Here is a 13737-nt window from a genome sequence, read left to right as displayed (position 1 = left end):
TAGCTTCTTTAATTTTTTTTTCATTTTCTTTTTAAAAGCGGGACTTCAGCTTTACTAAACATGTAGTAAATATTTTTTAGCTGATCAGTATCTTCCCATTCTCTGAATTCTTACTGTTAAATTTTTATCCACTTCACTTTTCTCACACTCTGCCTCCTCTTCCTCTGCTCATCCTTCCCCTTTCCTGCTCTCTTGCCTCTACAATGGCTTGAGCCTTTCTTTCTTCTATCTTCCCTTTTGTTCACTTCATCCCAAAAAAGTCTTGAACTTGGTAAAGCTTGTGTCCCCCTCCTCCATGCTCAGTTTTGTCCTGTGAGCCCTGTGGCCTCTTGGCCAGGCTGGCTGTCCAAAGGGTTCTTGGGTCATATGTTCCTGCAGCAATGGCCTCCTCCTTCAAGTTAGATATGACATCAATACCACAAAAAGAGAAAAAATTTCATATAATGAAATAAAAAAGGTAATTATAATCCTTCTCTATACTAATTTTTCATTATTTAACATTATGGAATTTGATATCAAACAAAATAAATGTTTGAGTCATTGCACTGTTTTCTCACAATTGTAACACAAACCTTTTGCTGCTCAGATCCACTATTATCTTCACTGTCACTGGCTTCCTCTTTGTTTATTTTTATCTTCAAATTTTCGGTGCATCCTGGCATTCTCCTGTAGTGCTGCCATGGCCTGTCATTTGTGTTGCGGATTGTTTAGTATAACAAATTATTACCACAGTCCTTAAAACTGGTCCACCATATTCATTACCCTAAGTTTAGAAGGCTCTGTTTAGACTTTAGTATATAGCATTTACTTACATTTACAATTTAACAGTGAGCAGTATCATATGTAGAATTATGAACTAAAATCCTTTCATTATAATTCAACTGAGGCAGCCAAACCCAGACTAATCAATGAAACTTGGAAAGGCTTTAGCCAATCTACCTCCTTGTCTCTGGTTGCTCGTAGCCCTTGGAACTTGCCCACTTGGAGGACCTATGGCGTTGACTCATTCTCTCCTGGATGCGCAGCAACTCCATCTCCTGCAATTTCTCCAGAGCAGCGTCAGGGTTCTTCTTGTGCAGCTCCTGTAGCTCAGTCTTCTGCTTCCTCAACTTCTCACGACGGAGGATTCGGTGGTGTCTGGGAATTGCAAGAGCATACAATTGTAAAAATGCTACTGCCTCAGCACTAGCAAGAAATTGTACTATGGATTGTTAGTAAAACAATTTACAAGGTCTACAGTATCTGAAATCCTGATAAGTCAAAATTTCACACATCAGTATTTTTGAGATGATGTAAGTGAGAGGTGGTCAAAGCAGGAGCCCCATGCTTTTTCTAGCTTAATTTGGAGCTTTAAAGTATCACAGTTAAAAAGATAACTAGTGTAGTACCCATTCAATGTTCCACCATATGTGTAAAAGCACACAAGTAGATGACAGATTATTATTTTTTTAAAGACTAATCAACAGATAAAATATGCAGGGAAAATGTGCTTCACTATTAAAAAAAAAAAAAAAAGTTTTATTAATATCAATGTCCCAGCCTTTTCCTTCTTTCCACATTATTCCCTATGATTTTATTTATGAACATAGCATAATTACATGTTGGAGAATTGTAAAATAAATATGAAAGTGTTCACTCGTAATTCAAGCGAATTTCGATAAGGAAGAAAGATTTAAAACTGCTCCTATCTATAGGCCAAGGGGGCATCACACTTCATTCCATCCATGAGGGTCACAAGGTCCCTCGTGGTAAGCTGCTAGGCAGATCCACAGCTTATCCCTAACTCGTCACAACAAATCTTATCAATCTGCATTGTCCACCCAGGGTTGTCTAAGAAGAGACTGCCTGGTGTGCAGATTCTTCCTCAAGGAGTTGAGCCATGTGTCCATATAGCCTGAGTTGGTGGTTCCAGATTGTGCAAGTAAAAGGTCCTACACCAGTCTCATGGTGTAAATGTTGATTGAAAGTGTAGTCCTGCCAATTGGACCCCCATGATCTGGCACATGACCTGTTGTAAAAGGCATCAAGATGGGTCCTCAAGGCATGGATAGTTTCCAATACTCTTGTTGGGCAAGTTCATGACACATGGAGCTAGGGTAATCCTTCTACTGACTTCCTAGTATAACAGCCCAGTCATGGACCACATGACTAAGATATGTAAAGCTTACAAGACTTCAATGCCCTTGCCACAAACATACTAACTGGATAGGTTCTCCTAGAAAGTCCCCAAAATCCTGGATCTTGGTCTAACAAGCATCTAGATCCATGGGTTTGACTTTACTGCTGAATACATCAAGAACAGCCACCAGGCTCTCCTGGATAGCAATCATTAGCAAAGTCAAGGTAGGTGAGCCTCATACTGTCTGGTGTTGCTTCACAATGCATTTCAAAAGAAGCTCTTACATATTATGTAGTCCATGCAAGAGGTGACAGGCATACAAGAACACTGTCCAGCCTAACTCCTGAATTCACAGGCAAGATCTTAGACATGTTCCCAATACATTTTACAGCATTTTTATAACCAATATAATCTTTGTCAGAATTCCCTGGTCTTGGGATCTCCACAAGTGACTTGCGATGAACCGAGTTAAATGCTTTCTTTAGAATGGCACTAGACATGGCAGTCAGGACAACATGTAATCCATGAGCTATAGGTTAACCACCAGCCTTTAATCTTTTACTGCTGGGCCATGCCTATAGCCATCATAACAAACCAACTCATCATGATGGGTATGGCTATAAGTATGATGATGCGCTAGAGCAAGTCGAGCGGGAAGTTCCGCTACATAGAGCAGGCTCCCCAGCCAAATGACAGGATGGTTGCCAAAAGTCACTGGAATCAGTGATGCTAAGAGATTTCTGGTACTGTTACTAAGGGTTCAGCACGGATGCTGCAAATGCTGACTGTTTTACCACCCCTCAGCTTAGAGATTGCCTCCCAAGTTTCTGTCAAGTATGAGGTTCATCACTGATGGGCATATCCAGCAACAGGATTAAAACATCACTAATCCAAGGTAACTATCACTAGGAAAATCAAAGTACCCATCCTAACATTCTTGAGAGAGAGAGAGAGGAGAGAGAGAGAGAGAGAGAGAGGGAGAGAGAGGGAGAGAGAGGGAGAGAGAGAGGGAGAGAGAGAGGGAGAGAGAGAGAGAGAGAGAGAGAGAGAGAGAGAGAGAGAGAGAGAGAGAGAGAGAGAGAGAGAGAGAGAGAGAGAGAGAGAGAGAGAGAGAGAGAGAGAGAGGGAGGGAGGAGAGAGAGGAAGGGACCTCCCTTTTGATCTCATATGATTACCTTGTCTTTCACACACAATCAACACTAACAATGCAAAATCACAACCAATCCACAATGCTAAACAATGCTAGCAACTAATCAACAACCATGGCACTGTCTTCATTGATACTTGTGACATCCATACATGTTTGCTCTCACTTGCTGTAGTTACCTGGAAACACTGGTATAGCTATATATAGATATCAGGAAGAGAGAGAGAGAGAAAAAAAAAATGAATAAAATAAAAGATATGAGAACAAGCTTTCCAGCAGTGAGCAAAAAGAGGGCATGGCAGGGGGTTTGACATGCAATTTATATTGAAATCACTTAACCAATTTAATCCATTGTTGATAAGAGTCATTCAGTGGTACTAGAGGTTGAATAGGTTTGGGTAAAATAAGAGTGGGTTCAGCCTTTATCTCTATCAACAGATTTACAAAGAGCTTCTGGGGCTCAGTGAGCAATGCATAAAATGGAGGCCACTCACTGCCCCTCCCATGCCGTCTCATTTCATGGGAATTAGTCTTAGAAAATCTTGATTCCTTGGCTGCCTTTGAAGGCAGAATTGGGATGCAGGTCAAGGCCCAGTATCTGAAAGGGAGTAGTTCCTTAACATAAAAAAATGAAATAATGCATAGTCACTTCTTGCTCTTGCTCTGGTTCTGTCTACGAGCCTTTTCCTCGTAGCGGTGTTTCATTTCCTTTTCACGCCACAGGGTTCGCATTCTCTCCTTCACCTCCTCAAGGGACATGGCATGTCTAATGGCTTTCTCCCTTGCGGTTTCCTGTGGGGGGTCAGGGAATGGGTTTTCTCAAAATGTGCAAAAAAAGTCTTCATATTCTAATAGTAAAATAAAAAAACTAACCACTGTGAAGAAAATACCATATCTAATTTGAATATCTTGTTTTTTCTTACTTACATATTCATCACTGATATGGACAACAAATGGTTAATTCCAAATTTTCTAAATTTCTTTTTGCATTTACACAACTATATACAGCAGTCATCTGTATCTAACCTGACTTTTCTTTACTTGGTACTAAAATATATTGCATTTCTTAAACAGGTTGATATTCAACTGACCTGCTTCTTAACCAACTTGGCTCCCTCAAGGAGGAATAAACCTCATGCTCCAAGTCTGTCTTCAACTTTGGTGCTCGACCTTGTCCACTGTGCTAAACTCTGTGTTTTTCTTCTTGAGGGGGAAACTCAGTGTGTCGGCTTCACGGCGCAATTCTACAACCTTAGCCCACTTGCTCACTTCCATTGCAACATCCTCATAGCCTGCAGCTCGTTAACCTATATGAGGTAAAGAAGAAAAGAGGTAATACTGTCTTTTCCATATTCAAAGGCCTTTTCAACCACTGTAGTACAGGTTAAGCCTTTCTATTTCCAGAAAGACTGAAATAGAAAATACTATTTTCATTTTTGGTGAACAACTTACATCAAACAGATACAAATGATTATGACTGCTAAAGTTTTTTAACTTCCAGACAGTACAACATACAAGAGTATTCAAAGTAAACTTACCCTCTGAGCAACATGTTCTCTACGGGGTTTTGTGTAGTTTTAATTTTTTTGTTGTCTGGTTAAGAAGTGAGGATCCAATGCGGTTCATGAGATCCTCAGCCTTAATTCCCTCTGTTACTGTCCCAACTGTTGTGCGAACTTCTCGTTTGGCCGCTTGTCTGTAAAACAAGGAGAGATGAATATAATTCTAATGTATCAGTGAGTCTGTATGCATGTGTATGTGTAGTGCGTGCATGCTTGTGCGTGTGCGTGTGTGTGTCTGCGTGTGCGTGTGCAAGCGTGTGAGTGAGTGTGCATGGATGTGTATGTGTATGTGTGTGTGTGTATGTGTGTGTGTGTGTGTGTGTGTGTTGTGTGTGTGTGTGTGTGTGTGTGGTGTGTGTGTGTGTGTGTGTGTGTGTGTGTGTGTGTGTGTAAATGTGAGTGCAAGTGTGTATGTGTGTATGCATCAGATTATTATACTTAAGCCCAGCCTATGCAGATTCATGTCATTATTTTGTCTCTCTCCATTAAATCAAAATACTTACTTCTTTTTTACTGATCTTACTCATGTCATTGAGCAGTCTGACATGTGCCTTCTCATCTCCATCATCCCCCTCTTCATCACTGGTCTCCCCGTCCTCTCCCCTGGGCCTGGAGATGAAGATGTCATCCTCTTCTGCAGCACGAAGTCTGATTAGGAAGAAAAGTTTATCCACAAATGGCCTATTGTTTAATTTCAATACTCACAATATACCAAATCTACCTTATTCATTCAAGAAATTCAGTCTGAAAGGATTGGAAAACACCCTTTTTTTTATACACACACACACACACACACACACACACACAAACACACACACACACACACACACACACACACACACACACACACACACAAAAAAAAAAAAAAAAAAAAAAAAAAAAAAAAAAAAAAAAAAAAAAAAAACGACTTCAGGAAGATAATGGTCTCCTATGGAAGTATTAATTCAGTGAGTTTATGCAGGTCTACAAGAGCACTAATTCGGTGAGATATATAGATATACAAGAGAATTGGCTCAGGTGAGTTATGCAAGACAATTATATTATGATGCAGATCGACTGTGCACTTGGTTACAGAGTTTTTCTTTCTTCAGTGATTCTTTGCAAAAAAAAAAAAATACAACATTTCTTTTCATTAATCATTATTTAATCCTTGAGGATGGTCATGTAATTTATACTATATGCTCTTCCAATGTGTGCTCAAAGGCTCACTGGAGTACTAAGCTGGTGTTTCAGGAATTTGAGCCTTTCAAGTTGTTTATATATTTGAGACTGCAACAATCAGAAATACATCACATATCAAAACTTCATACCAGCCTCTGCAGATCCTCTCTCTTTCTACAAAATCAGAATACTTACTTCTTGCTGACCTTGCTCACATCACTGAGCAGTTTAGCTTGTGGCTTCTTATTTCCAGCACTCAATCTGATAGGAGTAGAAAGGTAATTATCAACAAATGGTTTATAGTCTGTTAATATATGTTGTCTACTCAAATCCTCAATAAACTAAAGCACCTGAGCACTGAGCTAGTGTTAGGGATTTGAGGCTGTCAAAAGTTAATGTATTTGAGACTGTAACTCATAGAACTATATTAGAATTATAAACTTAGCCCATCCTATGCAGATTGACTCCCTCTCCACTATATCAATTACTTACTTTCTTTTGCTGATCTTGCTCACGTCACTGAGCAGTCTGGCATGCACCTTCTCATCTCCATCCTGCACTCCTTCATTGGTGGTCTCACTGTTCTCTTCCTTGGACTTAGAAATGACAGTATCCTCTTCTGCAGCATGTGGGCTGAGGGGACAAAAGTTTACCATATACAAATTGCCTACAGTTCAATTTCATTACACATGGTCCATAGTTTAATTTCAATAAATACAACATGGTAAATCCAATGTCTTGGCTCAATTAATTCAGTCAGATAAGATTGAAAAAAGACACACCTTAGATTCTTTTATGCAAAGAAAGAAATGGGCTTAAGCAAGTTATATTGTCTTCTAAAGTACTAGCTTCGGTGAGAGATATGTATAGCTACATGAGGACTGGCTTAGAGTAGTACAAGACAGAGAAAGTTAAGCAGGTCATCTATGCAGGTCATCTATTGCTACCGAGAGTAATGCTTTCTCCAGAGACTAAATTTCAAAATCAGATTTTTTATATATTTCCTCTACCCAACGATCTGGAATGCGTAGGGAACCGGGGTTGAAGGAGGGTGGGTGGGGTAATGGATGGTACTGGATGTCAATAGGAACCAGCAGAAATTGCAGAAAGTGATTTATGAAATGTTAAAAAGTCAATTTTTGAAAACCCATGCCAGACTTTGTCTGATGAATGCAAGTAAACAACACTAAAAATTATTAAAATTGGCTAATGAAACTCTACGGACTTCTCCACAACATTTGAAGTCTACAGACTGATGCACCAAATTTCGAAAACCCTACAGGAATCAAACACATCATTCGGTAAAAATCTACGAGATTTAACATAATCCAGATTCTCCATAGTAATCACACAATGCGTCCTAACCAACAACCAACTAACGTTAACCCTGTAGGATTCATATACTACGATCTATATGTCCTAGCCAGGGGGTTTTGCCTTCTGGACCCATGTAGTAATATATAAGCCTAGTCAGGGTTCTGCCACTAGACCCCCATAGTAATATATACACTAGCCAGGGGCTTTGCCCCCTGGACCCCCGAGGTATTATATGTGTCTAGCCAGGGGGGCTACACCCCCTGGACCCCCATGGGTTTAAGAAAATACAATCTATATTGTGCCTTGCCAGGGGCTCACCCCCCTGGACCCCTAGGGTAAAGCCACACAACTTTATATAGTGAAACACCAAACTTTTCTTCACTTTACGTCTATGGTCTGAATTCCTTGATTTCTAATCACTTTTGGGCATTTGGGGCACTTGATGGGTTCAAATATTTGGCTGAGATAGATACTAATGTCTATTTGTTCTGTATATCCACTTATATATTCTATTATCCAGTGATTCTATGTAATTTCCTTTCATCTTTTTTCAATTTTGATTGTGTAATTTATACTATGTTATCTTTCATTACATACTCAGAGGCTGGTGGCCTAAGGCACCCAAATACTGAACTGGAGTTTGGATGTTCCAGCCTCTGTAGTACCACTTGTGATTAGGACCCCAACTATTCGTAGTACACAAGGAAAGGAGGTGACCTACTTGTAGGTCAAAGCTAAGGGCCATCCAATATCTGTCCACCTATTTATTGTCATTATACTATTCTATTTTCATACTTTGCTGCAAAAGAATAAATTCAGAAACAGAGTTTATATTGTAGACATGTGTTACTGAAAAGTATAGTGGACAATACTGTTAGGATACTAATTTTAACATGCCCAGTCACTAAATGCAGTTGCATTAAATGTATATTTGTCTCTCATTCCCTATGTCCCCAAATGTTTTGTCAATCTATTGTGGATAGGCTATAGTGTGTGACAGATGCCTATGTGGATGGAGATATCCACTCTATATCAGGCCTCCTGGATGAGCATTTTGTCAGATGTGAGACTTTTTCAAGACAGAGCATTGTACACCAAACTCATATTACAAGATAACCAATACACAGATTACTTTTTTTTAACGGTAGGTTCACAGCATGATACTTAATTGTAGTTTTCATGTTGTGATGCTCTTGGAGTGAGTACGTGGTAGGGTCCCCAGTTCCTTTCCACGGAGAGAGCCGGTGTTACCTTTTAGGTAATCATTTCTCTATTTATCCGGGCTTGGGACCAGCACTGACTTGGGCTGGCTTGCCCACCCAGTGGCTAGGTAGGCAATCGAGGTGAAATTCCTTGCCCAAGGGATTAATATGCCGGCCGGTGACTCAAATCCTCGAACTCAGATTGCCTTCGTGACAGTTTTGAGTCCGATGCTCTAACCATTCGGCCACCGGGCCTCAATACACAGATTAAAATGACTGATAAATCCTGAGACACTTTTCATCTATGACATACTTTTTTACACACTCCATATAAACAAGTTAGTTCAAACAATAAATAGCACCCATTACTGGCAGTCTCTTGCCAGGGCTACTAAACCTATCTGCCATCTAGCAAAGGGCCAAGACTTATATTCTAGTGAGATAGAGCTTGCCCATACAGATCTAACTATCACACGGTGAAGGATGTGCTGTGGCAAATATCCCTCGCTTGGCCCCAGGTTTTCGGAGTTTTAAGCCTGTGTTTATTGATATCAAATTTGATGGGATTTCCCATGCAGACCTAGAAATTTACAGCTGCTAGTGATAATAGCACAGGTACAAATAAAGAGAAATTGCAAAACAATAACCACTGTATAATTAGTCTTAAAATTGAATGGGACATTATCAGTGAACAATGCTGGACTGTGCAGTTCCTTACCCAGTTTTGGTCTTCTGTTTCCTCATATTGAATGATCTAATTCTCACTTCGACAGAGAAACCTTCAGCATTTCCTCTTCGATTTGCGACAGGCCTGACGGTACGTATAACAGTCTTCTCTTTTCCTCTAGACACAGGCTCCTCCTCAGGAACAAACACGTTCGTCCACGACTCTTTAACTCCGGCTCGCGTTGCGGCGTTTTCAAATTCGATATTTCTTTTCGGCCATTAGAAGGGCCACAATTATCTGAAGAAAAAATAGGATTAAAATTATTATTGACTTTTGATGATCTTAAGGCAAATGCATGTCTAATTTAACAGGGAGTAATCTTTTATACAATCTGTATTTAAGGCGATTCCCATCGAGAGCAACACGAGGACGATGCGCCGAGGTTTACATTTCGTCTGCTGGAAGCGAAGCGGGAAGTTTGAAGCGGCGCAGCGAATCCAGTTTCGCGATTGTGAACAACAAAAGTTAACTGCTACTGATACAGATGACACAAGCATTATGGAGAGAAAATCATCTGATATACGACACGTGACAAACTTATGTGTTCACGTAAAACCCGTTTTTTCTGTACTTATGCGATATTCTGCACATATATTCTATTCTCTGACCTTTCACAAATGTTCCCAACATCAACAACCTACAACTATTTTACAATGAATGCAATGACCTTTGCATAGATATATGGCGTTACATAACACCGGGTGAGGTGAATAGATCTTGGCAGCTGAGGACAGCACAGAGATCATGCGAGTACATCTCGGGTTGTGATAAACTGAGGGTTCGAATTAGTACCTATTATCTGCGAAATAATATTTGTTTCGCAAGAACATGAAATTAATAAGTGACCTTCCCCGCTCTCGCGTCTAAAAGCACCTTCTGTGTTACTGGTTACTCTGGTGCCATTTTTTCTGTGAATAGAAAAGCGGTGCACTTTTCTATTCGCAGAAAAAATGGCACTACTGTATCACTGCAATGCGTAACCGAAAGCAAGCAGTCTCATCTTCATTGTTCAAAACCCATAACTTAAGTCCAGGGAAGAAAACGACCCTACTTTTCATTAAAGGTTATCCTCTCTTCAACAGATTTTTGGCATCGGATCAAATACCGTCTGTTGAACAGAGTCAGGCTGAGGCTGGTCTCCTCAGACTTCAAACGGGCGTTTAGTGTAAATGCTTTGCTTCACACCAAATATCTTTGGAATAACAACTGTATTTCCAGCATGGCGTCATATTGGTAATTTCGATTTACATATGCCGAAGTTCTATGCTACCGTATGGAGCATGGACATATTATTGCTACATGCTAAATATATTAAACAATACAGTCTACATGTTCCAATGTATTGTGAGGCCCAAGCCGTCCAGTCCAGTGTAGTTTCCAATAAACATGACGGTTTTTTGACATTTGCTGATGGGCACTCGAAACCCCGGGGGAGGTTCAGTTTTCATCCATGCACGCCAGTGATCGGAGAATATATATATATATATATATTATATATATATATATATATATACTATATATATATATTATAATATATTATATATATATATATATATATCTATATATATATATATATATATATATATATACATACATATACATATACACACAAACACACACACACACACACACACACACACACACACACACACACACCACACACACATATATATATATATATATAATATATATATATAGATATATATATATATATGTATATATATATATATATATTATATATATATATAATATTATATATATATATATATATATATATATATATATATATTACTGTTTACACACACACACACACACACACACACACACACACACACACACACACACACCACACCACACACACACACACACACACACACACACACACACACACACATATATATATAAATATATATATTATATATATATATAACATCATCGGGGCCTAACACCGACGAGGGCGCATGGCCGCATCCTTCCTTCACTTCCAGCTAGTCTCCAAGCAGGCCCTCGACCTATCTCTAGCTCTCTAGCGACAGGACTGGTCGGGCTTCCTCCACCCCAGGACTGTCTCGCTAAGAGACAATCTGATGGCGAGGGTCATTCACAGGGAAACAAGCTAGCCTGAGTTGGCGGTCCTGGATTATGCAAGTAATAGGTCCCATGCAAGTCTCACAGTGTAGTCGTCAGTTGGACACATGGTCCAGCCACTGTACCCTATGATCCGGTGTAGGGACTTGTTACAAAAGGCATCAAGATGAGACACTAGACAAAAGTCCAGGTTTCGCTTCCATAATGCAAAACTCGCAGTATTAAGGCCCTGAAAACATGTAGAGTGGTCCTTCGGCATAGGCACCGATATCTCCAGTTTCTCTTGAGAGAATTCGTCTACTGACTCTTGGTCTAACAGCCCAGAGACATGGACTACTCTACCAAGGTATGTAAAGCTCTCTGTGACTTCAGCATCCTCACCACAAGCATGTATCAACTGTGCGGGTTCCCCTAACAGGGCCTCAAAATCCTGAATCTTGGTCTTGGTTCAGTAGACCTCTAGGCCCAAGGGCTTCACCTCATTACTACATGCATCAAGAGCCACAAACCAATTATTCCAGAGACTCAGATAGGATAGCACCATCGTTGGCAAAATCATGGCCTTTGGCCTTGATATTGCCCAGTGTTGCTCTACACTGACTTTGGTAGTATCTTTGCCCATTATCCAGTCCAGGCAAGTGTTTGAACAGTGTTGGTCAAGGACACAGCCTTGCCTCACCTAAGTTAACAGGGAAGAAGCTTACTCTACGTCACTTTCAGTACCAGTATATAGGCTTGCTATTAAGCCGATAATCCATGTCGGAATTTCCCTAAGTATGAGAATCTCCCATAGCGATTTGCAATGAACTGAGTGAAATGCCTTCTTGAGGTCGATGTAGGCTGTAAGCAGCCCGTGACCGAAATCACGACGGCATTCCACAATGACTTGAAGCACTAAGAGCGTTTATTGTGGACTTGCCAGGAGTCTCTGGAGTCTTAGCAGATGGTCATGGTTCCGTTTCAGAAGGATGGGGAACAGCCGTGCCTAGTATGATGAGCAGTGTGATGCTATGGTAGTTGCTACAGTCCCTTTGATTCCTTTTCCTATTCTATATTCTATTCTATATCTTCAGTTGGGTAGGAGGTTCCTCACTGATGGTATTGTGATACCAATTGTGTCCAGACTAACTGCTCTAAGATGATCTAAGATGATTTGTCCATCTACTGAGCAGACTGCAGTCATGTGTGAAAAGGGCTTAGAGTTTTCTCTTAGTCAGTTTTCTCAGAGTTTGATAGGCAGGTCGAAGGTCACTTATCAAGAAATGGCCTTCAACCTCCTTAGTAAGGTTCCTGATGAACTGTTCTTTGTCCTTTCTCAACAGTGTGTGAGCCCTGCCAACCAAGGAATGACGCAAGCATGATTGTCATTCAGCTGAGGCCATGTGATACACTTCTGTGGCCTCCAGTTTCTCCAGAGTTGAAATTCTGCCTTGCCTTTGAGCATTTGCAATGGACTCCTGCACAGCATCCAGTGGTTCTGAGTTCTGTGAACCAATCACAAACTGCCGTGGCAAACCCCTGGGCATACTCCTCATCTGTCCAAGTGAAACACCCTAGATTGGTCACTGGAGGGATGAGTTTGAAGTGGACCTGTAGGGTAGTCACAACCAGCCTGTGTTCAGTACCACAGAACCCGGCACTCCAGCAAACCCTCCAGTTCTGGAGGATCCTCCAGCAAGTGCTGACAAGATGTGGTCGATTCCCTTGACCACAGTACCTGTATTGCTATTCCATGTCCATTCCTCAATCTCTGGGACCTAGCAAAGCCCCAGAGAAGGAGAATGTTCTCATTGTTGGGATCAGATCCCGAACCCAGAACAATGCAAATGTCTCACCTGGGACATCTTTCTGCTACAGATGTGAGTTTGGCATGGAACGCCTCTTTCTTCTCGAGTTTGCAAACATGGTAAGAGCATACACAGCAATAAGAGACATGAAACCAAAAACATGCCATAACACGCTTGTCACCTGTGTTACCTCTACTTCCAAGGGTTGAAATTGCATGGAGATGACTATGGCTACTCCCTGGTGGTGATGACCATTGCCCATGCCAAATCAGCAGTAAGTAAACCACCCATACTGAGCATGCCACTGCCAGGTCTTCTCACTTCTGAGAGGGCAGCCTCCTCAACTTTCAACTGTTTGGGAATTAAGCTCATACCCAGCAGCTTGCCTGAGGTTTAGCCTTGGGAAGTTGAACTGGGTAGACTCCACACTGCCACCTACGCAGACTCCACCCATATAAAGGGGTGGCAGTCTGTGGGGCTCAATGTCCACCTGTGGGGTTCCCTAAGTCTTTGCCCCACAGGCCTACATGGGTTGGGCTGTCGGCTAGGTGGACGATACTCCCGTTCCCATCCTTCAGCAGTTGCCTCCCAACGGATTCCACGCCTGCCTTTGCAGGGTTTTCTGGG

General features: G+C 41.0%; 2 protein-coding genes across 2 annotated transcripts; both read right to left on the bottom strand.

Moving 5' to 3' along the window:
• Positions 1-735: 735 nt before the first annotated feature.
• On the bottom strand, positions 736-4388 carry LOC119570816 (U3 small nucleolar RNA-associated protein 14 homolog A-like). The gene is made up of 4 exons (XM_037918412.1): positions 4358-4388; positions 3916-4058; positions 940-1137; positions 736-763 (listed from the first exon to the last, which is right to left on the bottom strand). Exons 2-4 carry the CDS (start codon positions 4023-4025, stop codon positions 736-738), a joined length of 336 nt encoding a protein of 111 aa, XP_037774340.1. The 5' UTR covers positions 4026-4058; positions 4358-4388.
• A 910-nt stretch (positions 4389-5298) lies between these two features.
• On the bottom strand, positions 5299-9412 carry LOC119570815. Its single transcript, XM_037918411.1, has 4 exons — positions 9227-9412; positions 6482-6622; positions 6185-6250; positions 5299-5476 (listed from the first exon to the last, which is right to left on the bottom strand). Exons 1-4 carry the CDS (start codon positions 9250-9252, stop codon positions 5314-5316), a joined length of 396 nt encoding a protein of 131 aa, XP_037774339.1. The 5' UTR covers positions 9253-9412; the 3' UTR covers positions 5299-5313.
• Positions 9413-13737: the final 4325 nt, after the last annotated feature.

This window comes from Penaeus monodon, unplaced genomic scaffold, assembly GCF_015228065.2.
Source record: "Penaeus monodon isolate SGIC_2016 unplaced genomic scaffold, NSTDA_Pmon_1 PmonScaffold_4005, whole genome shotgun sequence".
NCBI lineage: Eukaryota > Metazoa > Arthropoda > Malacostraca > Decapoda > Penaeidae > Penaeus > Penaeus monodon.
Note: the sequence above shows the minus strand (reverse complement) of the source record. Positions and strands in the feature narration are given on the sequence as shown.

What these genes read in the sequence shown, in the direction of transcription:
- LOC119570816 (XM_037918412.1), bottom strand. Translation starts at nt 4,025, where the DNA reads ATGTCCCTTGAGGAGGTGAAGGAGAGAATGCGAACCCTGTGGCGTGAA. An exon ending in AACCAGAGCAAGAGCAAGAA is followed by an intron (nt 1,138 to 3,915) that starts GTGACTATGCAT and finishes TGCAATTCCCAG; the next exon opens with ACACCACCGAATCCTCCGTC. An exon ending in GAGCAACCAGAGACAAGGAG is followed by an intron (nt 764 to 939) that starts GTAGATTGGCTA and finishes TTCTAAACTTAG; the next exon opens with GGTAATGAATATGGTGGACC.
- LOC119570815 (XM_037918411.1), bottom strand. Translation starts at nt 9,252, where the DNA reads ATGAGGAAACAGAAGACCAAAACTGG. An exon ending in AAACAGAAGACCAAAACTGG is followed by an intron (nt 6,623 to 9,226) that starts GTAAGGAACTGC and finishes TTGTCCCCTCAG; the next exon opens with CCCACATGCTGCAGAAGAGG. An exon ending in AGCAAGATCAGCAAAAGAAA is followed by an intron (nt 6,251 to 6,481) that starts GTAAGTAATTGA and finishes TACTCCTATCAG; the next exon opens with ATTGAGTGCTGGAAATAAGA.